We start from the raw sequence: 24,246 nt of genomic DNA, 5'->3' as shown, positions 1-24,246 counted from the left end.
CCATGATTCTGAGGCCTCCCCAGCCATGTGGAACTATAAGTCCAATTAAGTGTCTTTTTTCTTCCCAGTCTTGGGTATGTCTTTATCAGCAGTGAGAGAATGGAATAATACACCTTCTTTCTGAAGAACTTCTTTTTTATGTTGCTTGCAAGACAGGTCTACTTGCAACAAATTCCCTCAATTTTTTGTTTGTCTGAAAATCTTTATTTCTCCTTCACTTTGGAAGGATAATTTTGTAGAGTACATGTGTAATTTTGGGCTGGTGAATATTTCTCTCTCAGCACTTCAGACATTTCTCTATGCTCTCTTCTTGCTTGCATGGTATCTGAGAAGTTGGATGTATTCTTTTTTTTTTTTTGAGATGGAGATTTGCTCTTGTTGCCCAGGCTGGAGTGCAATGGCACGATCTCAGCTCACTGCAACCTCTGCCTCCCAGGTTCAAGTGATTCTCCTGCTTCAGCCTCCCAAGTAGCTGGGATTACAGGCGAGCGCCACCACACCCAGCTAATTTTTGTATTTTTAGTAGAGACGGAGTTTCACCATGTTGATCAGGCTGGTCTCAAACTCCTGACCTTAGGTGATCCACCCGCCTTGGCCTCTCAAAGTGCTGGGATTACAGGCACTCCGCCTGGCCTGTAATTCTTATCTTTGTTCCTCAGTAGATAAGAGCATTTTCTGCTATCCACCACAACCGTCCAATTTCTTTAAGGATTTTTTCCTTATCTGTGATTTTCTGATTTTCTTTAGTTTGAATACGATATGCCTAGGTGTAGATTTTTTGACATTTATTTTGGTTCTGTGAGCTTCCTGAAAGTGTGGTTTGGTGTCTGACACCAATTTGGAGAAATTCTCAGTCATTATTGTATCAAGTATTCTGTTTTTTTTTTTTTCCCCTTCCTGCTTTTGGTTCTTTGCTTTTCAGTTTTGGAGGTTTCTGTTGAGGTGTCGTCAAGCACAGGGACTTTTTACTTCTGCTATGTCCAGTTTACTAATGAGCCCATCAAAGTTGTTCCTCATTTTTGTTTCTGTTGTTGTTTTTGACCTCGAACTTTCCTTTCTGGTTCTTTCTTAGGCTTTTCATCCCTCTGCTTGGATGCTGTCAACTTTATCTCGTAGAGCTCTTAGGATGTTACACATAGTTGTTTTTAGTTCCTATTCTGATAATTCCAACATCTTTGCCATGTCTGGAACTGGTGCTTGCTCTGTCTCTTCAAACTGTATGTTCTGCTTTTTAGTGTGCCTTGTAATTTCTTCTTGATTGTGCAGTGGTGCGATCTTGGCTCACTGCAACCTCTGCCTCCCAGGCTCGAGCAATCCTCTCACCTCAGCTTCCGGAGTAGCTGGGACCACAGATGCACACCACCACGCCCAGCTAATTTTTTTGTATTTTTGGTAGAGGTGAGGTTTTGCCATGTTGCCCATGTTGATCTCCAACTCCTCAGTTCAGGTAATTTGCCTGCCTTGACCTCCCAAAGTGCGTTTGTCTGTTTTTAACGTGTAGATAAGATGAGCACCGTTCAGTGGGGAATATATTCATGGTTAAGAAATGGATTGCTGCACATTTGAAATTATTTGTATAACACTTAAAAAATTTTTAGCCACCAGAATTAGAGGTTTCTCAAGGATGTTTACGCTTTTTGGTCCTACCTATAAGTTAGCAAGGGTGTTTCTTAAAGGAATTTAACATCATATTAGTTCTATAAATACCTAAGAGTTTAAAATTAGCAACATCAAATGAATCTCAGAAAACATGTTTTCCCAACCTATTTGCAATATTCAAGTTTATGATTGAATTTTTTGGTTTCATGTTTGATTTTTACCTCTAGGAAATTGAAAAGGAAGAAATTGATTTAGAAAATGGTGGAGCTGATGCATATACAGCCAGTTATGAAGATGATTTTGAAGTATGTATGAAAGTTAAAACTTTTCTTAGCTTAAAAATCATTTATTCTTAAAAATCATATATGATAATTTGATGCCTTTTTAGTCTAATAGTATCTGACTAGGTTTGATTTAGGTTAAGCTGTTACCTATAAAATATTTGCTGTACTTCTACTAATACTTACCAATATGATGTAATTAAATGATTTTATAATTTAACTCATAAACACTGCAAAAAAGTTGTGTATATAGGTATCTATAAAAATACATACACTTTCACATTCTCAGCACAAATGTTTGCACATTATGGTAATTGATAGGTCATCTGCATATGGTTCTGTATTGTGTGATTTATTTTTAGAGAAATAAAGGTACCAGTTTATAATAGATTTCAAAAACATTTTAGCATCAGTAAGCTATAAATATCTTTGTTAGCTGTAATGAGGACATTGTCTATTTTAAATTATAAATTGTCATGTTTTGTTCAGTGTGTTAATGTAAAGTCAGTTTGTCTTAAAGTGTTCCAGAACATGATTATTGTTTGTAGGACTACGAAGATGACTTTGAGGTTTGTGATGGCGATGATGATGAAAGCAGTAATGAACCTGAGTCAAGAGAAAAATTTGAAGAACTTCCTCTAGCTCAAAAAAAGGAAATACAGGAAATTCAAAGAGCTATTAATGCAGAAAATGAAAGGATTGGCGAGTTATCTTTGAAACTGTGTCAAAAGCAAGGTAGAATAGAATTTGAAAAGGAGGAGCCAAGGACAGGTAAACAAATAAATGCTACTACTGGTGTCCATGCTGTTAGCACTCTGTGTACTGAGCCATCATAGATGCCCGTCATATGCAGGACTGCTCTCATAAGGTGGACAGAGAAGTAACATCTTCCACATGATGGCGGTGCCATGCTCTCGCAGCTACCACGTGGGAGGCCCTCAGAAGACTTGAGCATGTGGACCTCAGGAGTTCTCTTACATAGAGAAATTGCACATGACTTTCTGCTTAGCACCCAGGCCTTAGGTTAGCTGAGGGTGCCATGGCCCTACTTGGGGCAGTGATGCTCCTGTTCTCCAGAGGGTGGTGTGGATGCTGTGGCCCTCCTCAGTGGGCAGTGATGCTTATCCTGTCGTGAGGGAGCTGTGGGCGCTGTGGCTCTCCTTAGTGGACAGTGATGCTCATCTGTCCTGAGGGAGCTGAGGGTGCTGTGGCCCTCCTCAGGGGACAGTGATGCTCATCTGTCCTGAGGGTGGTGTCAATACTGTGGCCCTCCTCAGTGGGCAGCCTGGCTCATGTTTTCTTTGCAACCAGCCTTTTACGTGTCTGTGAGACATGCTCTTATTTTTTCTGATAATGTGCTCGTGGAGTTTCCACAGGAGGAGAATCATGTTTTTCTCTGGAGGCGTGGCAGTGTCCACTGGTGAGTGCCTTCATGAGGCACATGGGGACTGAGGGTTCGAGGTCCTTGTCAGGTCTTGGGACGTAGCCAGGCTGAGCCTGACACGAGGCATGCTCTTGATTCATTCTTTTTTCCTACAAGGACCCTTGTTTTTTTTTTTGAGATGAAGTCTTGCTCTGTCTTCCAGGCTGGAGGGCAGTGGCATGATCTCAACTCACTGCAACCTCCGCCTCCCAGGTTTAAGCAATTCTCTGCCTCAGCCTTTTGAGTAGCTGGGATTACAGGAGTGCACCACCACATCTGGCTAATTTTTGTATTTTTAGTAGAGACGGGGTTTCACCATCTTGGCCAGGCCGATCTTGAGCTCCTGACTTTGTGATCCACCTGCCTCGGCCTCCCAAAGTGTTGGGATTACAGGCGTAAGCCACCGCGCCCGGCCTCTACGAGGACTTTTTTTTTTCGGTTTCTTTTTCTTCATATGAGCTGTGGTTTTGTTGTAATAAGAACCTTTTTAAATTAAATTCAAAATGTATTTTTTTCTCCAAATTCTTGGCATCAGGATATAATGTTACTTGTGAGAGTAGCAATTAATGTTTCAAATTGCTTTAAAGGAAAACTATGACATTCTGATAAAACATGAGCACTGAGGGTAAAATAGGATAATATTAAAATATTATTTGATGATGTACTACTTTAAATTATCTGGTAAAATATTCAGTAATTTATGCAGTTGATTATAGTTAGTAATTAATATGATGCACCAATACCAATGAAAGTTTTGCAGAATGATTCATTGTCTCATATTTTGTGCCTGCTACAGAGGTGGCAGAACCGAGCTGGGCAGTGCTGATAGAGCGTTCTTTAAATTGTAGCTAAAGGGCACCTGTGCTGGTAGAGGTAAGGCTCTGCCCCTACTTCAGCCCTGTCGTCTGGCTGAGGCTCAGGGACTGGTTCCCTCAGTTCCCTGTGGAGTAGCACTGCACACAGGGGAGGGTCTGTGTGCCACGCACACACTGGATTTCCTGACGGCATTAAAGCTCATCTGCTCTGGAGTTGCTGAGAAGCGAGCAAGATTTTATACTTAATGTTACTGATTTTCTTAGCAGATCTTTGAATAACCTTTTTTTGTTACTTACTTTCTATATGTTTAGTGTCATATCATCATTAGCCTGATTCACAAGATTAGAATTCACAACTCTCAATATAAGAGATTATTTTTTGGCATATTTGTTATTTGAAGGAGTTATTCGCTGTCATACGCATTGCTCCAGATAAAGCTGGAGCTACTTTCTTGGCCCTATTTAATGTTGAGCTGGCACAGGGGGACAGGGGTAGAGTGTAGCACAGCGTCGAAGTTGCTGTCTGTGCTGAAGGAGGAATCATAGAGCCGTGTTGACTCCGGAGTTTCAGATAACTTACTAGCTGTGTGATCTTGGGCAGTTACTTAACCTCCCTGTGCCTCAGTTTCTTTAACTGTGAAATAAGGTCAGACTTTGTTTAGGGTTGTTGTGAAGATTATTAAACAAGCTGAACATGGAAGGTGCTTAAGGAGTGCCAGGCACGTTCTGCGTGCTAAGCAGTGTTCGCTGCTGTAGCCGATACAGTTGCTTTTCTGCTTCCCCCTTGGCTATACTCTGCTGCACCCTGTGGTGCTTGGACTAGTTGGTTATAAACTGCACACCTTACCCTTTTTTAGGGCAGCAGGAGACCATTTGGTAATTGGTCCACTTGGTCAGTGAAGGAGTCTTTGCTGAGTGCTGACGCCTTGCACAGAGGTGTGGGCTCTGCTCCAGGGATGTCTTTATTCAGGTCTTAGTTTTGTGACTTTAAACGTTTCCTTATTTTTAAAAAGTCACCTCTTAAAATGTCTGTGTGGTGCTTTGTAACTGTTTGTAAACATGGCCTGCTGTAGTCCTGACACAGTCCTGTATGGCAGATGTCTGACAAGAGAGGCCTCTGAAATGCTTATGGAAGATGTTCGTCATTAGTTGAAGGGTTTACTGGGTATAATTGTTATATATGCCTATAATTGTCTTACTTCTGATATTTTTTTGCTTGGAAGACATATTTCAGTTTTGCAAAAATAGTTTTTTTTCTCCTTCTTACAGATACAAACAGTTCCCCTTCCAGAGTCTCCGTTTGTGGAATTTTTGTGGATTTTGCCTCAGCTTCACACCGTCAGAAGAGTCGGACTCAGGCCCTTAAGCAAAAGTAGGTGCATTGTTAAAGCACAGAAGATGTTACAGGGTTTTACATACTTTTCTTTCACATACTTTTACAAAATAGAGTTTTAAATTTTATTTTTACTACTTTTTTTGGGTATATTATTTAATTTGTACTGCTCTTTGTGGGCAGACGTTATGTTACTAGTGCAGGTGTGTGTGCTGCTACATACCATGTGCTTGATATTTGATGTTTGTCCTTAACATCTGTGGTGGACCGTTGGAGCTACCCTGGGAGTAAATGAAGAAATTTGTGAAACTTAGAAATCTATAAAAGATACATTTTCAAGTCAAGGGTATATTGTACTACACCCAAATATGACTGAGGAGTAAATGAAAAACTGAAGATTTTTAAAAGTGGGTTTAAAATCTGTATCACCTAGCTCAGTACATGGCCTTAGGCGGTCCTCAGTACACGTTTACCGAATGAACAGATCAATCATTAATAATAAAAGTGGCTAGTCATGGTGGTTTATGCCTATAATCCCAGCACTTTGAGCACAGGAGTTCGAGACTGGGTCTGGGCAACCTAGTGAGATACACCTGTGGTCCCAGCTCCTGGGAGGTGCTGAAGTGGGAGGATGGCTTGAGCCTGAGAGGTTGGGGCTGCACTGAGCCGTGACTGCAGCATCGCACTACAGCCTGCGTGACAGAGCAAGACCCCGTCTCAAAAACAAAACCAAACAGAATAATAAAGTTAACAGGTTTCTCAGCAGTTTGCTGCCCTTATGTTTTGGGTCTCCTGTGGGGATAGTAAAACTAGTTTCTCGCCCCATGGCTGTTTTTTTTTTTTTTTTTAATCTGATTCATGTTCTCAGAAAACTACACATGGTTTAACGCAATTTTGATAAACTCAGAAATCAAGCTACGCAGTATGTTGTTAGACTCATGTAAATATGAAATAGAATAATATTTTGAAAAGCAAGAAAATGATAACCACAAAATTCAGTCTAGTGATTGTTATGGGCAGTGTGGGATCTGGGATTGTGTCAGGGAGGAGCCACTAAGAGATGCAGGTCATTGGTAATTTTCTTTCTTTATCTTTTTTTTTTTTCATTTTTGCTTTTGAGACAGAGTTTCACTCTTACATCCAGGCTGGAGTGCAGTGGCATGATCTTGTCTCACTGCAGCCTTGACCTTCTGGGCTCAGGTGATCCTCCCACCTCAGCCTCCTGAGTAGCTGGGATTACAGGTGCACAACACCACACCCAGCTAATTTTTTTTTTTTTTTTTTGTAGAGACAGGATCTCGCCATGTTTCCCAGGCTGGTCTTGAACTCCTGGGCTCAAACGATCCACCCACCTCAGCTTACCAAAGTGCTGGGATTACAGGCATGAGCCACTGTGCCCAGCTGGTAATCTACTAATTGGTAGTTTTCTAGTTAGGTAGGTCCTAGTATGTTAATTAGATTGATACATAATGTACAAGTGTATTGTATGGATTATTTTGGGTCAAAAATTACATTAAATGTTTTAAAAGAAAAATTGAAGAAATTAAAGGCCGAAACATAAAGGGATTGATGATAAAGTTTTTGAGAAAAATGTAGGAGTCTACACTTTATAGGATTGTGGGTGAGTTCTGGCATTTGTCTGTTGTAAGGAAATACAGAGAAGAAAAATAGTATAGAGGCACTTATACTACTAGATATACATTTAGTAAATCAACTGGAAATTTGAGGGAAAATGGATACTTCCCTCACAGTATACCCAAGATAAATTCCAAACAGATTTTAAAAAATGAAAAAAGAACATAGCGTATGTGGTTATTTCAGTGATAAAAAAGGACTTTCTATGAATAAAAATAATAAAAATTAAAAAATGAAAATTACTGGACGATACCTCAAAAATTAAATTTCTGTAAGTTAAAATTGTCTATAAATTTGGCAAAATTTAAAGGTAATTGACCAACTGGGAAAATATATGTGTAAAATATATGATAGAGACTGATTATCCCTAGTGTATAATAAAATGTTTTTATAATTTAATAAGCAAAGTTAAATGCGCCTAGTTAAAAATGGGCATAGATCGTGTAAGACTCGAGATTCGTTCAGGAAAACAAAAACTAATTTGGGTATTAAGCAGAAGGGGTGTGATGCGGGGAGTGAATTCCATGGGTGTTGGAAGAGCTGAGTTTTAGCAGGGCCCAGGAGCCGCTCAGAGATTTGCCGCAGCAGGAGCCACCGCTGCCCCTGAGCGGGAGAAACTGGGCGGTAGGAGCTGGAGCCATGGCCGGCCTGCTGGGGCCACAGGGAAAACCAGTCTGCGGCTCCAAGTAGAGAGAAAAGTAATTTCTTTGCTTATTTTCTCTTACGTTGTTCCCCCAGTCTCTCACCAGATGGCCCTGGGATAGTAAAGAATACAGAGAGAATTCACCACAGAAAACAATTAGGCTGTCAGTAAATGTATGAAAATATGTCCTGTCAGAGAAATATATATTGAAACAATGGGATGAATTTTTCTTCTATGGAGTAGGCAAGGTCTTAAAAAATGATAATACTTAGGCCAGGCATAGTGGCTCATGCCTGTAACCCCAGCACTCTTGGAGGTTGAGGTGGGCAGATCACCTGAGGTCAGGAGTTTGAGACCAGCCCGGCCAACATGGTGAAACCCTGTCTCTTCTAAAAATACAAAAATTAGCCGGGTGTGGTGGTGTGCACCTGCAGTCTCAGCTACTTGGGAGCCTGAGGCAGGAGAATCGCTTGAACCTGGGAGGTGGAGGTTGCAGTGAGTTGAGGTTGTGCCACTGTACTCCAGCCTGGGCAACAAGAGTGAAACTCTGTCTGAAAAAAAGAAGATAATACTTAACTGATGAGAATGTAGAGAACAAGCTTGCTTGAAACAAATTGGTACAACTTCTGCATAGGCAGTTTTTTATAAGGTATGAAATAGAGCTAGCAAATAGGAAAAAGGCCCAGTGATGTGAGAAAAGCATCTTACAAAAGAATATGTATTGGGCTCCTACTTCCCTGATGGAATAGCTTGTATCAGAGAAATCCCCCAGCTAAAAACAACTATAAAAGTTGGATTTAAAATAACAAAATAATCTCCAGCTGATCGAATACACCAGGAGTAACCAAGGCCCCTTGGGCCCTGAAGAGCAGAGGTCCTGGAGAGAAAGGGACACACGCCATCTCTGCATTTGATGCTACTGTTTCCACTAGGGTTTGCATCTTCATTCCTCAAGACAGTAGAGTGAAACCGAAAGAGATGGCCTAGAGCATGTGACATTCGCACAGGGCGGAGGAGATGAGAATGGAAGCTGGAGGTTTTCCAGTGGGAGAATTTCTGATAAACAAAATACTGCAGTGCTTGGTTGAACCTCCTGCAGGTCTGTGCTCTACGAAGCAGGGGAGACCTGGTGGAGTGTGAGAAGGAAGAGGGTGGGGTAGGAGGATGAGCAGAGAGCAGACCCAGTGGCCGAGGCACTGGCTGCTGGCAGGGTTGATCACTCACTCATTCACTGTGCATTTATTGATCACCAGCTGTATGGAGATAACAGTAAAGGAAAGAAACAGAAATCTCCGCCCTTGAGAGTTTATATCCCAGTGAGGGGTAACAAACAATAAATGTCTTAAGGATTTGACCCCAGGCACACTAATGTTAGGGTGAAACGTTAGAGAGAAAAGGAGAATCGGCATAGGTGATTGAAAATGACCTGTTTGTGAAGCAAGAGGAAGCCATGTGTGTGGCAATTCATGGCCTGTGGGCGGAGGGTGGTTGGCTGTGTCAGGTGCTGCCCATAGGTCAAGTCCTGGGGGAAGCACAGAGGTTGGCTGTGGCCTGGAGAAGAGCGTGGCCCGAAACCCTGACTGCTGCGTGTCTGACCGTGGCACACGTGGTGGGACAGCCAAGATGTTGGTTCCTGAAGTCAGGTGAATTGCTGCTTATGAACATTCCAGACATACATGTGTGTCACTGTATTTTATATTAGCTCAGGTGTAGGCATGAGAACGGTCACACATCAGGTTCAACACACACACACACACACATACACACACACACGAGGCAGAGGCTCAGTAAATGCACACACACACACACACAAGGCTGCATACGAACATTCCAGACAAACACGTGTGTGACTGTACTTTTTAAAATTAAATTAAATTAAATTAAATTAAATTAAATTTTATTTTTTATTGCATTTTAGGTTTTGGGGTACATATGAAGAACATGCAAGATTGTTGCATAGGTGCACACATGGCAGTGTGATTTGCTCGTGTGACTACTTTGTGTTAGCTCAGGCGTATGCATGAGAACGGTCACACATCAGGTTCAACACACACATGCACACGCACACACACGAGGCAGATGGGGAACAGAATCAGCAGACGCCAGGGTCACATGTCAGGTTCCTGTGACTGTCTTCTACTCAGTTATTTTTAACAGCTATTAAATATCTCAGAGTCACACCCAGACACAAGTTTGGTCCCTGACAATAATGTGCATTTAACTCTCAGTTTCCTTCTGTTCTCCCCACTCTTCCCCGAATATATTATTCAAGTTAACTTTTGTCTTGTTTCCAATTTATTTCAAAGGATGCGAAGTACAAAACTGCTTCGGCTTATTGACTTAGATTTTTCATTTACTTTCTCTCTCATGGATCTACCACCAGTAAATGAATATGACATGTATATCAGAAACTTTGGGAAAAAAAATACCAAGCAGGTGAGTATGAGATGTGTTAACTGAGTGATAAAATGCAAGCACAGTGTAATGGGATAACTTTATGTCTTCCTGAATCTTGTTCTGGAATATTAGAACTTGGGGATGGTCCGTGAAGGATGCAAGCTTACGGAAAACGGGAACCTATCTTCACATGGGGCTAATTCACCTGAGAGGCCAGGCACAGGCAAAGCCAGAGGCACTCCAGAGCCTTGAGGTGCTCCTGTGGGTGATCTCTGCGGAACGGGGACAGAGTGGCTGCGGTCCTGACCCTGGAGTGAAGCTTTATGCTGTGCAAATGTTTTATTTATTTATTTAGAGACAGAGTCTCACTCTGCCACCCAGGCTGGAGTGTAGTTGAGCGATGTCGGCTCACTGTAACCTCTACCTCCCGGGTTCAAGTGATTCTCCTGTCTCAGCCTCCTGAGTAGCTAGGATTACAGGCATGAACCACCATGCCCAGGTAATTTTTGTATTTTTAGTAGAGTTGGGGTTTCACCATGTTGGCCAGGCTGGTCTTGAACCCTGGCCTCAAGCGATCCACCCACCTTGGCTTCCGAAAGTGCTGGGATTACAGCTGTGAGCCACTGAGCCCAGCTTATTTATTTATTTTTATTTTGTTTTTTTATTTGTATAAATGAAGGTGGTACAAGTGCAGTTTTGATACATGGATCTGTTGCATAGTGGCGAAGGTAAATGTTTTATTTAAAGTCCAACAAAATAACGGGTTTGGATTTGTTTCTTGGGTTCCATGTGAGTGTATAGCAGTCCTACTTGTCTGTTTAAAATTCTTATAATTGAAAGAATTTCAAAGTATGCATTACTTCTCAAGGTTTTTATAACCTGGACTCAATTTTTTTTTGTTTTTGAGACCGAGTCTGCCTCTGTCACCAGGCTGGAGTGCAGTGGCGTGATCTCGGCTCACTGCAACCTCCGCCTCCTGGGTTGAAGTGATTCTCCTGCCTCAGCCTCCTGAGTAGTTGGGATTACAGGCACCACCACCACACCCAGATAATTTTTGTATTTTTAGTAGAGACGGGGTTTCACCATGTTGGCCATGATGGTCTTCATTTCTTGACCTTGTGATCCACCCACGTCAGCCTCTCAAAGTCCTGGAATTACAAGCGTGAGCCACCGTGCCCAACCTAAAATTTTTAAAATTTAATTAGAGATGAGGTACTAATTTATTTTTTAGAGACACTCCCAGGCTGGAGTGTAGTAGATGTTGACAGGCATGATCACAGCACACTGCACCCTCAGCTTCCCCTGTAGCTGAGGCCACAGGCCTATACCACCATGCCTGGCTTTGGACTCTCTAATTCAGGTTATACCTGTTTGATTCTGGGACTCCTGTCTGTCATGAGTCCCTCAGGGTGGCAGGTGCTTGGTGCCTTGGCATATGGCATTCCTGCTCCTTGGCCTTATCTGCCTGTCTGTTCTTCAGTGTCCAAGGCCCATTCTCTGGGCGAGCCCTTTCTAGTGACTTACACTGAATGCCTTCTCCTATTCCACAGTTCGTACAATTTACTACTCCATGCACTTTTGTACTTCCCTGTAGTATTTCCAGTCATTAATTCATTGTGTGGTAGTCTCACTTCACAACAAGGTTATAAAGCTTCTGAAGTCAGACATCGTAACAGTTTTCTTATGTTCCTGGTGCTGGGTACCATCAATCTTAGCATTGTCTATTTGGTGCACTCAATAAATGGTACTCTTTTAAAAGGAGAAAGGTCACAGGATGAAGCTGAAGAAGCTGACGGTTTTAAAAATTTTTAAATTAGGATCTTTCTCTGTTACCCAGGCTGGATGGAGTGCAGTAGCAGGATCATAGCTCACTGCAGCCTTGAACTCCTGGGACACTGACAATATTAATTCTGGGTTTGGCAGCTGATTCACTCTGACTTTAAATAGATTATCTTTGGTTGGTGTCCTTATCCCAAAGCTATTAGTAACAAAACTGTCTTTGTTGAAGCATGTAGCTTTTGAAATAAAATAATTGTTTGTGGTTTTGCAAAACCAGCATGTGCTAGGAAAAAAGGATGTGTGTAGGCTAGGTGGCAGTATTTTCAGACGAAAGGGAAACGGTTTGATGAGACTGTTTGAACACGCTTTTGAAAATTAGACCTTTATGCATCTGTATCAAATGTTTGAGCGCAGGTCCTCTTTGGTTGATTGTTCTTTATGCTGTGAAACTTACTTTTGACACAATGACTGTCATTATTAACTTATTTCAGTAATGAAAAATTGCTCTGAAATTGAGACCAAATGTTAATTTTGACGTATTTTTGTTTTTAAGGCGTATGTTCAGTATAATGAAGATAATGTTGAAAGAGACATTCAAACTGAGGAAATCGAGACCAGGGAAGTGTGGACCCAGCATCCAGGGGAAAGTACTGTTGTGTCTGGAGGTAACATCTTGCTCTTGAGTGCTGAGTGTCGACGGTCTTTGCATTCTTTTTGTTTTATTTTATTTTTACTGTTCCTTTTCTGGTTCGCTCTCATTTAGTCTCTCTCTTCTGTATGGTGGTTAGCATATGACAATACCAGTACCCAATTTTCTTTTAAAGAAACACTAACCACCAGCAATAGAGCTGCTGAACTTAGGGGGATGAAACTTGCTCTCGAGACCCAGTCTGCGCGATTGCAGGGTGTATGACAGATTCTGTTCCTGAGGAGAGTGAGAGTCCACATTCCCAACAGCCACTGTGTCTCTGGGCCTTCAGAGCACAGCATGCTCCAAACTTGGGGGCAGCCTATTCTCATACAGAATTTTTATATTTTAAACGCAGTTTGCTTAAAAATTTCCATCAATTTAGATTGAGGGTCCCTAGAATATATGGTTTCTGAAGTACTCTGGAGCCATTTACATGTTGAATACTTTACTGGTTTTTTTCTCAAGGAATTGCCTCTGTATGGCAGGGATATTACCCCCTTTTCTCAGATAAGCCTTACCTTAAGAAAGTAATATACCCAAACTTAAGACTTACATGATAATTGAATTGATTCCTTTGAATGTTTTTCTGAATAGATTTAAATAGGATTCAGTTTATAGACTGAATTTTACCGTTAGCTTCCAGTTGTCTTTGGAAGCTAACGGTAAATCTAGAGAGCATAGCGTGAAGTTTCGTGCGTTTTCCTTCTAGGACTCTTAATGTTGATATGTTACGCCTCTTTGAACTCTAAGATGTGTAATGCATGACTATTTTAGAGTCAGCTTTGTTGATTTTGTATAACCTATTGTTTTTAGGCAGTGAGAAAAGAGATGCCTCTGATGCTGTGGTTACGCCGAAGATCGACACCCCAAGGTTATGTAGCTTTCTGCGGGCGGCTTGTCAGGTATCCTCGACCTGTAATATGTTGTGTTGCCTGTGAGGGCTTCAAGTTTCATTCTACATAGAAATATAGGAGCTGCTGAGATCTTAAAGTCTTTGTAGCTTGGATAAATCAGAATCAGTTATTCCTTTACAGGTATTATTTTCTTACAAGTTATAGTGGCACATTCATTAAGCCCTTGTGGGCAGAATGACACTGGGTAAATGCATATCACTAAAAGTACTATGGATGTATTTGGATTGTGAATTTTATTATTAATGTCTTACATTTTAAAACAACTATAGACTAAATAGCAGACATTAAGCTGATGAGGCAAGCATAAATCTAGGGTGTTTGAAAATAATAAACTTCTGATTTTATAAACTGATTTATAAACTGAAAAATTTACATAAAAAGAGAAGTGGAACAGTACTGTGAAGCTGCAGGTACTTGAGTGCTTCTCACCTCATGGCCTTGGGTCTTATCCGACCCCCCCAGCCCCGGCTACCCCACCTGCCACCCCATTAGTTATTTTGAAACAACTCTTAATCATCATAACTTTGCCTCCAAATACAGTTCATTATGAATCTCAAAAAGAAGAGCATGTCTATAAGAATAATGAGTAATTATTTGGAATGTAGTCAGATGTGAAGTCGGCATTTGCACTTCCCCAGTTGTCTGGTAATTTTTGTGTGAGCTCAGCACTTGAGTTTACTGCAGCACTGAGGGGCGGAACATTGTCCATGCAACCTCAACATGCTTGTGGAGATGAAGGATGAGTCTCAGACTCTAATCGGAGCATGCGGTGCTTATGTAGTCTCTGTGACGCAATTCTGTAGGAATCTGTGGTTTATGAAATATCTTTGTGATTCCACATGATTTATGATTTGTGTCAGATATTCCACCCCCTACTAAACACTCCCCGCCTTCCATATTCCATCCTCCACCCCTCACTAAACACTCCCCGCCTCCCACACTCCACCCTCCACCCCTCACTAAACACTCCCCGCCTTCCACACTCCACCCTCCACCCCTCACTAAACACTCCCCGCCTTCCACACTCCACCCTCCACCCCTCACTAAACACTCCCCGCCTCCCACACTCCACCCTCCACCCCTCACTAAACACTCCCCGCCTTCCACACTCCACCCTCCACCCCTCACTAAACACTCCCCGCCTTCCACACTCCACCCTCCACCCCTCACTAAACACTCCCCGCCTTCCATATTCCACCCTCCACCCCTCACTAAACACTCCCCGCCTTCCACACTCCACCCTCCACCCCTCACTAAACACTCCCCGCCTCCCACACTCCACCCTCCACCCCTCACTAAACACTCCCCGCCTCCCACACTCCACCCTCCACCCCTCACTAAACACTCCCCGCCTTCCACACTCCACCCTCCACCCCTCACTAAACACTCCCCGCCTTCCACACTCCACCCTCCACCCCTCACTAAACACTCCCCGCCTCCCACACTCCACCCTCCACCCCTCACTAAACACTCCCCGCCTTCCACACTCCACCCTCCACCCCTCACTAAACACTCCCCGCCTTCCATATTCCACCCTCCACCCCTCACTAAACACTCCCCGCCTTCCACACTCCACCCTCCACCCCTCACTAAACACTCCCCGCCTTCCACACTCCACCCTCCACCCCTCACTAAACACTCCCCGCCTTCCACACTCCACCCTCCACCCCTCACTAAACACTCCCCGCCTTCCACACTCCACCCTCCACCCCTCACTAAACACTCCCCGCCTTCCACACTCCACCCTCCACCCCTCACTAAACACTCCCCGCCTTCCATATTCCACCCTCCACCCCTCACTAAACACTCCCCGCCTTCCACACTCCACCCTCCACCCCTCACTAAACACTCCCCGCCATCCATATTCCATCCTCCACCCCTCACTAAACACTCCCCGCCTTCCACACTCCACCCTCCACCCCTCACTAAACACTCTCCACCTTCCATATTCCACCCTCCACCCCTCACTAAACACTCCCCGCCTTCCACCCTCCACCCCTCACTAAACACTCCCCGCCTTCCATATTCCACCCTCCACCCCTCACTAAACACTCCCCCCCATCCATATTCCATCCTCCACCCCTCACTAAACACTCCCCGCCTTCCACACTCCACCCTCCACCCCTCACTAAACACTCCCCGCCTTCCACACTCCACCCTCCACCCCTCACTAAACACTCCCCGCCTTCCACACTCCACCCTCCACCCCTCACTAAACACTCCCCGCCTTCCACACTCTACCCTCCACCCCTCACTAAACACTCCCCGCCTTCCACACTCCACCCTCCACCCCTCACTAAACACTCCCCGCCTCCCACACTCCACCCTCCACCCCTCACTAAACACTCCCCGCCTTCCACACTCCACCCTCCACCCCTCACTAAACACTCCCCGCCTTCCACACTCCACCCTCCACCCCTCACTAAACACTCCCCGCCTTCCACACTCCACCCTCCACCCCTCACTAAACACTCCCCGCCTTCCACACTCCACCCTCCACCCTCCACCCCTCACTAAACACTCCCCGCCTTCCACACTCCACCCTCCACCCCTCACTAAACACTCCCCGCCTTCCATATTCCACCCTCCACCCCTCACTAAACACTCCCCGCCTTCCACACTCCACCCTCCACCCCTCACTAAACACTCCCCGCCTTCCACACTCCACCCTCCACCCCTCACTAAACACTCCCCGCCTTCCATATTCCACCCTCCACCCCTCACTAAACACTCCCCGCCTTCCACACTCCACCCTCCACCCCTCACTAAACACTCCCCGCCTTCCATATTCCACCCTCCACCCCTCACTAAACACTCCCCGCCTTCCACGCTCTTTCATCCGTTCTCATTAACATTTTCTTCCTCCTTCACATCCATCCTCTCAGTTCTCACTACACATTCCCTTTCTCACAGGAATCCTATCCATTCTCACTCAGCATTTCCTGCCTCCTGCCCTCCCATTCTGTCCCTTCTCAGTAACATTCCCTGCCTTCCTGACCCTGAGTGTTCCCATGTCACTTCAGTTCCCACAGAACACTTCGTGGCTTCAGTTCTCACTGTGCAGCCCCCTCTTCCTCACGCAAGTCCTGTTGCTTCTCACTAAACACTCTGCCTCCTTTGCTCTCATTCTGTCAGTTCTCAGGAGCATTTCCTGTTCTTTACCACACCAATCCTGTTGTGTCTCTCAATTGTCTTTCTCTCCCCTGTCAAATGCTAAGACTGACCCTCCTGGAACAATTACAGTGTTTTACCCAAACCTGGTGAGAGGGAGATTTCGGTGGTTTCGTGACTTTTCTTTACACTGCTTTGTTCATTTATGAATGCTGGATATTCAGCCCCCTTTCTCCCCCTGTCACTTTTAGCGGTGTATATGGTGTGAAAAACAACATTTAGGGCAAATGATGGCTCTCCTGTGGAGTTTGTTTTAGTTAATCTTAGGTCTTCGTTTTCAGTATTGTGCAGAAAGGACCATATCATTTTTCTTGTAGTTATTATAATGTGGTGCATCCAAGCAGTTATTTGCAGATATGGATAAGATGAAAAGGTAATTTTTTTGGGGAAAAGATAATCCATCGTAAAGTTTTCATTAAATTCTACTCACTTATATCTGACAGGTGATGGCCATTTTGCTGGAAGAGGATCGCTTGGCAGCTGAACCCAGCTGGAATCTTAGGGCTCAAGAGAAGGCCCTGTGTTTTAGTGACAGCTCATCTCAGCTGAACACCAGTCTGCCATTCCTTCAGAGTAAGGCTGTTCTCAAATATGGTTTCCCATCCAATTACTAAGCATTCATTTTGCCATCATCATCTGTAGTATTACATTCTATTTTAATGTGATAGGGTTTATTGTACATAAAACTGAGAAAGATTGAGTTTCTGTAGAATTCAAAAATGAGTGGTTAGTTTTTCTCCCTTAAGTGTGTATGTTAGATTTGTGATTAAGGATTTTAATAAGATGGATAGAAGATGGATCCACAGTAATTTAAACAACTGAGATTTTCTGTGTGTGTTTGAAATCCTATTTTCATTTCTCTTCCAGTTATTCAGTTTCTTTCGATTTCTCGAGATAGAGTAGAAGAAATAGTTGTACGAGCATGAGAGAGTGTTCAGGCCAAAGTTGTATTAATAGCTTAGATGTAGTCACGAGTAAGACACTTAACATTTAATGGAGATAGATTTAGATTTTTAAGTTGATCCGTGGGTTATGGAACATAAAATGGGAAGCAAAGCGCAGGATCTCAAACAAAGTGCAGTTGCGTGTAACTGTTTACATCAGTTCCAACAGACTGCATTTGCAAGGCCAAATTTACATTGCTTGAGCTGGTAACCTCCTTGTCTCTAAAGAAGTGACTCTCGGGTACTGGATGGCGGTCATGGTCCTGGGCTTTGTGGAGAACTGGCAGGAGCGGGCACGTGCGGCAGTCAGCTCGGGAGCAGGTGTGGGTGTGCTGCTGTGTAAACAGGCTTCAGGGCGTGTGTGAGGCCAGAGCCATTGGCGCAACTGTTCTAGGCATTTCTTCCATCCTGCCTGCTGTTTTGAGATTTCATTTTATTTACATTTCTCTATCCTTTAACATTAACAAAAATGGTATTGTTAATTAACAAGTGTTCACATTCTTTGAGAGAGTTTTGTCTTTTCCTGTTGAAAAATAATAAATCTCTGTACCTGTAGCCTTCAACACATTGGCATCCACCGTCCCACACCCAGCACACAGCAAGAAGGGAACTGAATGTTTGCAGCCCCCAGGGTGCCAACGCCGAGCAGTGACAGCAGATATAGGAGGGCATGTGATCTGCGTGTATGAACATGCTTGCCATGTGTTCACAGAGTGGGGGGGGGGGGGGTCTTCTTGTTTGCTTATTTCTGTGTTTTGGTAAAATGCATATTGAGAGAGTAGAAGGAACACGTGATTGGGAGAGGCATGCGGCAGAGCGTGTGGGTTGTCTCAGCCTGGGAATCTAGTACTTGACTCACATTCTCTTCTGATCTGTGATCAGATGAAGAAACACTTAAGCCTTCATAGGGTCCTCTCAGTATCCTCATCACGATTAAAACATGCAGCAGAGTGACACAGCCGGCGAGTCGTGCATCTGACAGACCCACAATTAAAACATGCAGCAGAGTGACATGGCCGGCGAGTCGTGCATCTGACAGACCCACAATTAAAACATGCAGCAGAGTGACACGGCCGGTGAGTCGTGCATCTGACAGACCCACAATTAAAACATGCAGCAGAGTGACACGGCCGGCGAGTCGTGCATCTGACAGACCCACAATTAAAACATGCAGCAGAGTGACACGGCCGGCGAGTCGTGCATCTGACAGACCCACAATTAAAACATGCAGCAGAGTGACACGGCCGGCGAGTCGTGCATCTGACAGACCCACAATTAAAACATGCAGCAGAGTGACACGGCCGGCGAGTTGTGCATCTGACTCCCTATTAAAACATGCAGCAGAGTGACACGGCCGGCGAGTCGTGCGTCTGACAGACGTTCCGTGGGTGTACTAGGCCCTGGGCACTGTTGGGGTAGCTCATTTCAGCCGTGAGTAGGACAGCAGAAGCTCTGCCCTCCTGCACTTCTGTTTCGGTGGTGGGTCAGGTAGACTCTGCCCTAGGTAAACAGGTAAAACATACATTCTATTTGAGAGGGTTAAGTTCTAAGGAGAAAATAAAGAGAGTTCTGATAGAGGAGGCCTCGCTGTGAGTGAAAACCAGCGGAGATGAGAGAGGGGCCATGAGGAGACAGGAGCTTCTGGAGGAGGGTGTCACACGCACATAGGCCTGAGGCGTGGGCACACCTGCGTCTTGGGGAGACGCGAGGAGACCACGGTGACCAGCGGGAGGTGAGGTCAGGGGGCAGCAATAGATCAGGCCTTGATTGCCATCCTAGTTCTGCTGTAACAGGAGGTAGATGTTCCTAAAAATCACTACACTGTGGAATATTGCCAGTGAAAACCACAGGGCTTAGGAGAAAACGGGGTCAGGTCACAGCACTCGAGAACTTTATCCCACTGAAAACAACTGTAAATATGGTACTTTCCCTGGAAGAAGACTGGGTGCTTGCTGGTGGATGTTGCCCCAGAAACACTGCAGTGATGAGTGACTGATGAGGTGGAAGGAGGGGTCCCTGGAATCGGAGAGGACGTTGTGATCCAGTTGTGGATGGTGCAGGTAGCAGGATGTGAGCTGAGGGGCTGATAGGTGTTTGTGGCGTGTGCGTGTGGCTGGGGTTGGCTGGGTGCTGCTTTCCCCATTGACTTGGTGCCTGCCAGCGGCACGTGCCAGCCGTGGACTTCCCATCCTTCTGCTTTATGAGTTCCATCTCCATCTTCTGCTGATGTGTGGGAGTTGCTGGCATGGCCTGCGCTGGCAACAGTAACGCCTTGAGTGCAGTCCTTTACTAGGTGGAGGAGCGTCTGGAATGGCGCTCAGCCATGCCCGCCTTTGAGGAGAGCAGTGCGCCGCATGGTGTTCCGACGCTGAGGCTCCTGAGTGTTAACGTGCCCAGGCAGAGGGGCGGCCGAGCTCACTCCAGGGCCTCTCAGCGCTGAGATTCCGACTCGCGGCACGTGTCGGGCAGCTGGTTTCTGTGTGAGTCGCTCGTGATGGGAGCTGCAGCGTGTGGTCTCAGGCTGCACGCTACCACGTTTTAGCCAGACTGCGAGGTCAGCTAGGACAGAGTAGAGTGTTCAGGTATACGCTGTGGCCATCGATCAAAACCCACGTTTCCTCTGTGTATGGTTTTGAATGGACTATGTTTGTTTCTTCATGAAGCTGAATTTTTTTGAGTATTCATAAGTGTGTTAATTTAACCTGGATTCTGGCAAATCACTAAAATGTGAACATAGTTTTCTTTTCTCTAGATCGAAAAGTATCCTTGTTGCATACCTCCCGAGCTCAGCGGCAGATGGTGGTCTCCGCTCATGACTTACCTGAGAAGGCCTTTGCACCCCCACTGGACAGAAAATATATCCTCTGTGTGTGGGATATTTGGCAGCCCTCAGGGCCACAGAAGGTTCTGATATGCGAGTCCCAGGTACAGCTCAGCAGGAGAGTCGTATGTCTGATGGGAGGACGGGCAGTAGACAGAGTGTGAAGATTCCAGGGGGGAGAGGTACAGGGACAGGAGGGAGGTTGGGACTTACAGGCCAGGGGGCAGAGGTGCAGGGACGTTGGGGGGGACTTACCGGCCACGGGGGAGAGGCAGAGGGACAGGAGGGGGGTGGGGACTTACTGGCTAGTGGGGAGAGGCACAGCGATGAGGAGGGACTTAGGGACAGGAGGGAGGGAGGTTGGGACTTATGGGCTAGGGGGCAGAGGTGCAGGGATGTTGGCGGGTACTTACAGGCAACGGGGGAGAGGCAGAGGGACAGGAATGGGGTGGGGACTTACGGGCCATGGGGGAGAGGCAGAGGGACAGGAGGGAGGTTGGGACTTATGGGCAGTGGGGGAGAGGCACAGGGATGGAGCAGGGACTTACTGGCCAAGGGGGAGAGGCTCAGGGAGGGTGGTGGGGACTTACGGGTCAGTGGAGCGAGGCTCAGGGATGCAGTGGGGGACTTACAGGCCGGTGGGGAGAGGTGCAAGGATGGAGGGGAGACTTAGGGCCGGTGGGGAGAGGTGCAGGGGCAGGAGGGAGGTAGGGACTTAAGGGTGGGTTGGGGGACAGAGGTGCAGGGACAGGAGGGAGGTGGGGACAGGAGGGGAGAGGTGGGACAAGGGGGCGTGGTCAGGACTTAGGTGCCTTTCTCTGTGTCTCACAGCTGGCCTCAGCTGTGCTGTGGGTGCAGCAAGACACGTGGCTGTTCTTGTTTTGACTCTGGAAATACCTAGTTCAAAATTAGAAAACGAGAATTTTCACAGAGCAGCCCCTTAGGTCAGTTGAGAATTAGGAAATGGAGGTAGCCATCAGCTGAATGAAAATACTGGCCAAACTGGGCCAATATTTTGCAGTCCTAGATGCCTGTTTTTTTATCTTGCACTGTTTGGGTCCTGAGTGTTTTAGAGGTTTCTTAATGTCCTTGAGGTTTTTAGAGGCTTTGAAGTGCGCTGGGATTCGGAGGCCTTCCTTAGGCCTTCCATTCCCTGCCCCAGCATGCTGGTGCTGTGGCTTGAAGACTGCACGATGAGGGGTCGGGACTGCCTCTCTCTGGGAAAATGTACATTTGTGTTTTCCTAGTTATATATTCCCTGGCCTCAAAGCCATTGATTTCCTCAAAAGCCGTAGAGAAAAATAGCTTTTACAGGGGCCAGTTGTGAGGACTTGAAATTGTAACTTTCATAAACGAGATGTAAGTAAAATGACACAGGATGGAACTGCCACTTTTGAGGCTCAGCTGATGGAGTTGAGTGGACAGGCTCGCCGGCAGGTTTCGTGTGACTAGATGAGAGTCAGCACCACCTGTGTGTGACCATAACAACCCTGTGGGCTGGGTTTCTCATCCCTGCTTTCCATTTGAGGAACCTGACAATCACTTTTTATTTCTGTGTAGGAGTCCATGTTCTGCTTACTGTGTCCTGCACATGACACCTGTGTAAAGTGAAGCATGGTTCAATACCGCACTCAGTAAACGTAACCTCAGACACCCCACTCAGTAAACGTAACCTCAGACACCCCACTCGGTAAATGTAACCTCAGACACCCCACTCTGTAACCGTAACCTCAGACACCCCACCGGTAAACGTAACCTCAGACACCCCACTCAGTAAACGTAACCCCAGACACCCCACTCTGTAACCGTAACCTCAGACACCCCACTCAGTAAACGTAACCTCAGACACCCCACTCTGTAACCGTAACCTCAGACACCCCACCGGTAAACGTAACCTGAGACACCCCACTCGGTAAACGTAGCCCCAGACACCCCACTCGGTAAACGTAGCCCCAGACACCCCACTCGGTAAACGTAGCCCCAGACACCCCACTCGGTAAACGTAACCCCAGACACCCCACTCTGTAACCGTAACCTCAGACACCCCACTCGGTAACCGTAACCCCAGACACCCCACTCGGTAAACGTAACCCCAGACACCCCACTCTGTAACCGTAACCCCAGACACCCCACTCGGTAGACGTAACCCCAGACACCCCACTCGGTAACTGTAACCTCAGATACCCACTCAGTAAACGTAACTTCTGAGAGCATGATTCTCATATTCTTCAGTCATCCGCTTTCTGTGCATGTGTTTTTTTTAGGTCACGTGCTGCTGCTTTAGCCCTTTTAAAGCATTTTTACTGTTTGCTGGAACAGCGCACGGCTCTGTTGTCGTCTGGGATTTGAGAGAAGACTCGAGGCTACATCGCTCTGTGAAGCTTAACGATGGTTTCTGGACATTCCGGACGGCCACGTTTTCCACTGGTCAGTGTCATCTGCCTGCTGATTGTGTGTCTTCTAGAAAAGCCACACAGATTCGAGGAACAGAGCTTGATATGTATTTGCATCTATTTATTCCCATTATCCCAGAGGATGGGGTCTGACCTGTGGGCAAAAGAGGCACTTGTTAAATAGAAAAAGCAAAAATTGATTCCACTCATGCTTATCTAGTGGCTAAGAATGACTCAAATTTCTTTTCTTATTAAATATGTGGATTCCAAAAAATCCTCGATGAAATTACCTTTAGTTTTAAAGTAGCTTGAGGCGTCTGGGCACGGGTGTGCTCTGGGGCAAAGTTAGCTCACACTGGAGTTCTGAGAAAAGCCAGTAGCCCTGAGGCTGCCAGGAACAGCACAGTGGGACCTCCCTGAACCTCGGCTTGACCTGGGTGGACATTCGTGCCACACCGTGCCCAGCCACCACAACAGGCACCCAGCATGAACGTCTCCTGTGTTCTGGGACTCGCCCTAGGGCATAGTGTACATCGTCTCATTTAAGTCTGATAGCCCTGAATCCCAGCTGTGCAGGAAGATGCAGCGTTTGTGTAAGGTCACACTGACGACATGGCGGGGCCTGCACTCAGACCCCACGCCACACCCTGCACCACCCTTTCCCAGTAGGGATGCTGTGGACTGAAGGTGCAGGCCGAGGTGGTCACTCACCCTCCGTGTGGCTTTATTATCACAGATGCGTATGTGTCTGTCTGTGTATCTGTATTGTGCCTCTCTGGGGCAATATTGCTGCTAAGACTGTTTGAATTTATAGATCACTTATGGGTTGTAATCCTATTTTAAAAGATATCTTTTAAATAATCTTTGCCTTTTCTAACTGCTGCTGCTAATACTAAAAAATTTTTGAATTCAGCACCATTTTAAAAAACAATAAACCTCTCTGGACTGTACATACAATTAAATTTTTTCATTGAAATGCGTCCTTTTTTTTCCCGAGATGGCGTCTGGCTCTGTAGCCCAGGCTGGAGTATAGTAGCGTGATCTGGGCTCACTGCAACTTCTGCCTCCCAGGTTCAAGTGACTCTCCTGCCTCAGCCTCTTGAGTATCTGGGATTACAGGCGCCTGCCACCAGTGCCCGACTAATTTTTGTATTTTTAGTAGAGACGGGGTTTCTCCATGTTGGCCAGGCTGGTCTCAAACTCCTGACCTCAGGTGATCTGCTGGCCTTGGTCTCTCAAAGTGCTGGGATTACAGGCATGAGCCACCATGCCCAGCCTTGTCTTTGAAATATTATCAATAAAACCTACAAAGTTTTAAATAAACTCTCAGTAGTGAGGAGCTGTGGAACTTGTGATTCAGAGCATGAGTCAGAGGAACCATATTCTCTCCTGGGAGACCAGCCCTTT

The 24,246-nt window shown here is 45.6% G+C and overlaps 1 protein-coding gene across 7 annotated transcripts in view; it reads left to right on the top strand.

Moving 5' to 3' along the window:
• The window catches only part of DYNC2I1 (dynein 2 intermediate chain 1), a 115,448-nt gene that overhangs the window by 47,236 nt on the left and 43,966 nt on the right, over positions 1 to 24,246 (top strand). For all 7 annotated transcript variants that reach the window (XR_010338794.1, XR_010338799.1, XM_064366636.1 and 4 more), the window contains 9 exons: positions 1,827 to 1,904; positions 2,429 to 2,651; positions 5,388 to 5,490; positions 10,036 to 10,165; positions 12,459 to 12,570; positions 13,410 to 13,498; positions 17,125 to 17,254; positions 20,378 to 20,550; positions 22,711 to 22,873. Coding sequence is in view for 5 of the 7 variants with exons in the window: in XM_064366636.1 (XP_064222706.1) it covers positions 1,827 to 1,904; positions 2,429 to 2,651; positions 5,388 to 5,490; positions 10,036 to 10,165; positions 12,459 to 12,570; positions 13,410 to 13,498; positions 17,125 to 17,254; positions 20,378 to 20,550; positions 22,711 to 22,873 (1,201 nt within the window). In the remaining 2 variants the exon portion in view is untranslated. The remainder of the gene's footprint in view (positions 1 to 1,826; positions 1,905 to 2,428; positions 2,652 to 5,387; positions 5,491 to 10,035; positions 10,166 to 12,458; positions 12,571 to 13,409; positions 13,499 to 17,124; positions 17,255 to 20,377; positions 20,551 to 22,710; positions 22,874 to 24,246) is intronic.

Source organism: Aotus nancymaae, unplaced genomic scaffold (genome assembly GCF_030222135.1).
Source record: "Aotus nancymaae isolate 86718 unplaced genomic scaffold, 86718_ANA_hifiasm-v0.15.2.pri h1tg000002l, whole genome shotgun sequence".
In the NCBI taxonomy this organism is placed as follows: Eukaryota; Metazoa; Chordata; class Mammalia; order Primates; family Aotidae; genus Aotus; species Aotus nancymaae.
The sequence above is the reverse complement of the archived record's forward strand: the minus strand, read 5'-3'. Positions and strand labels throughout refer to the sequence as shown.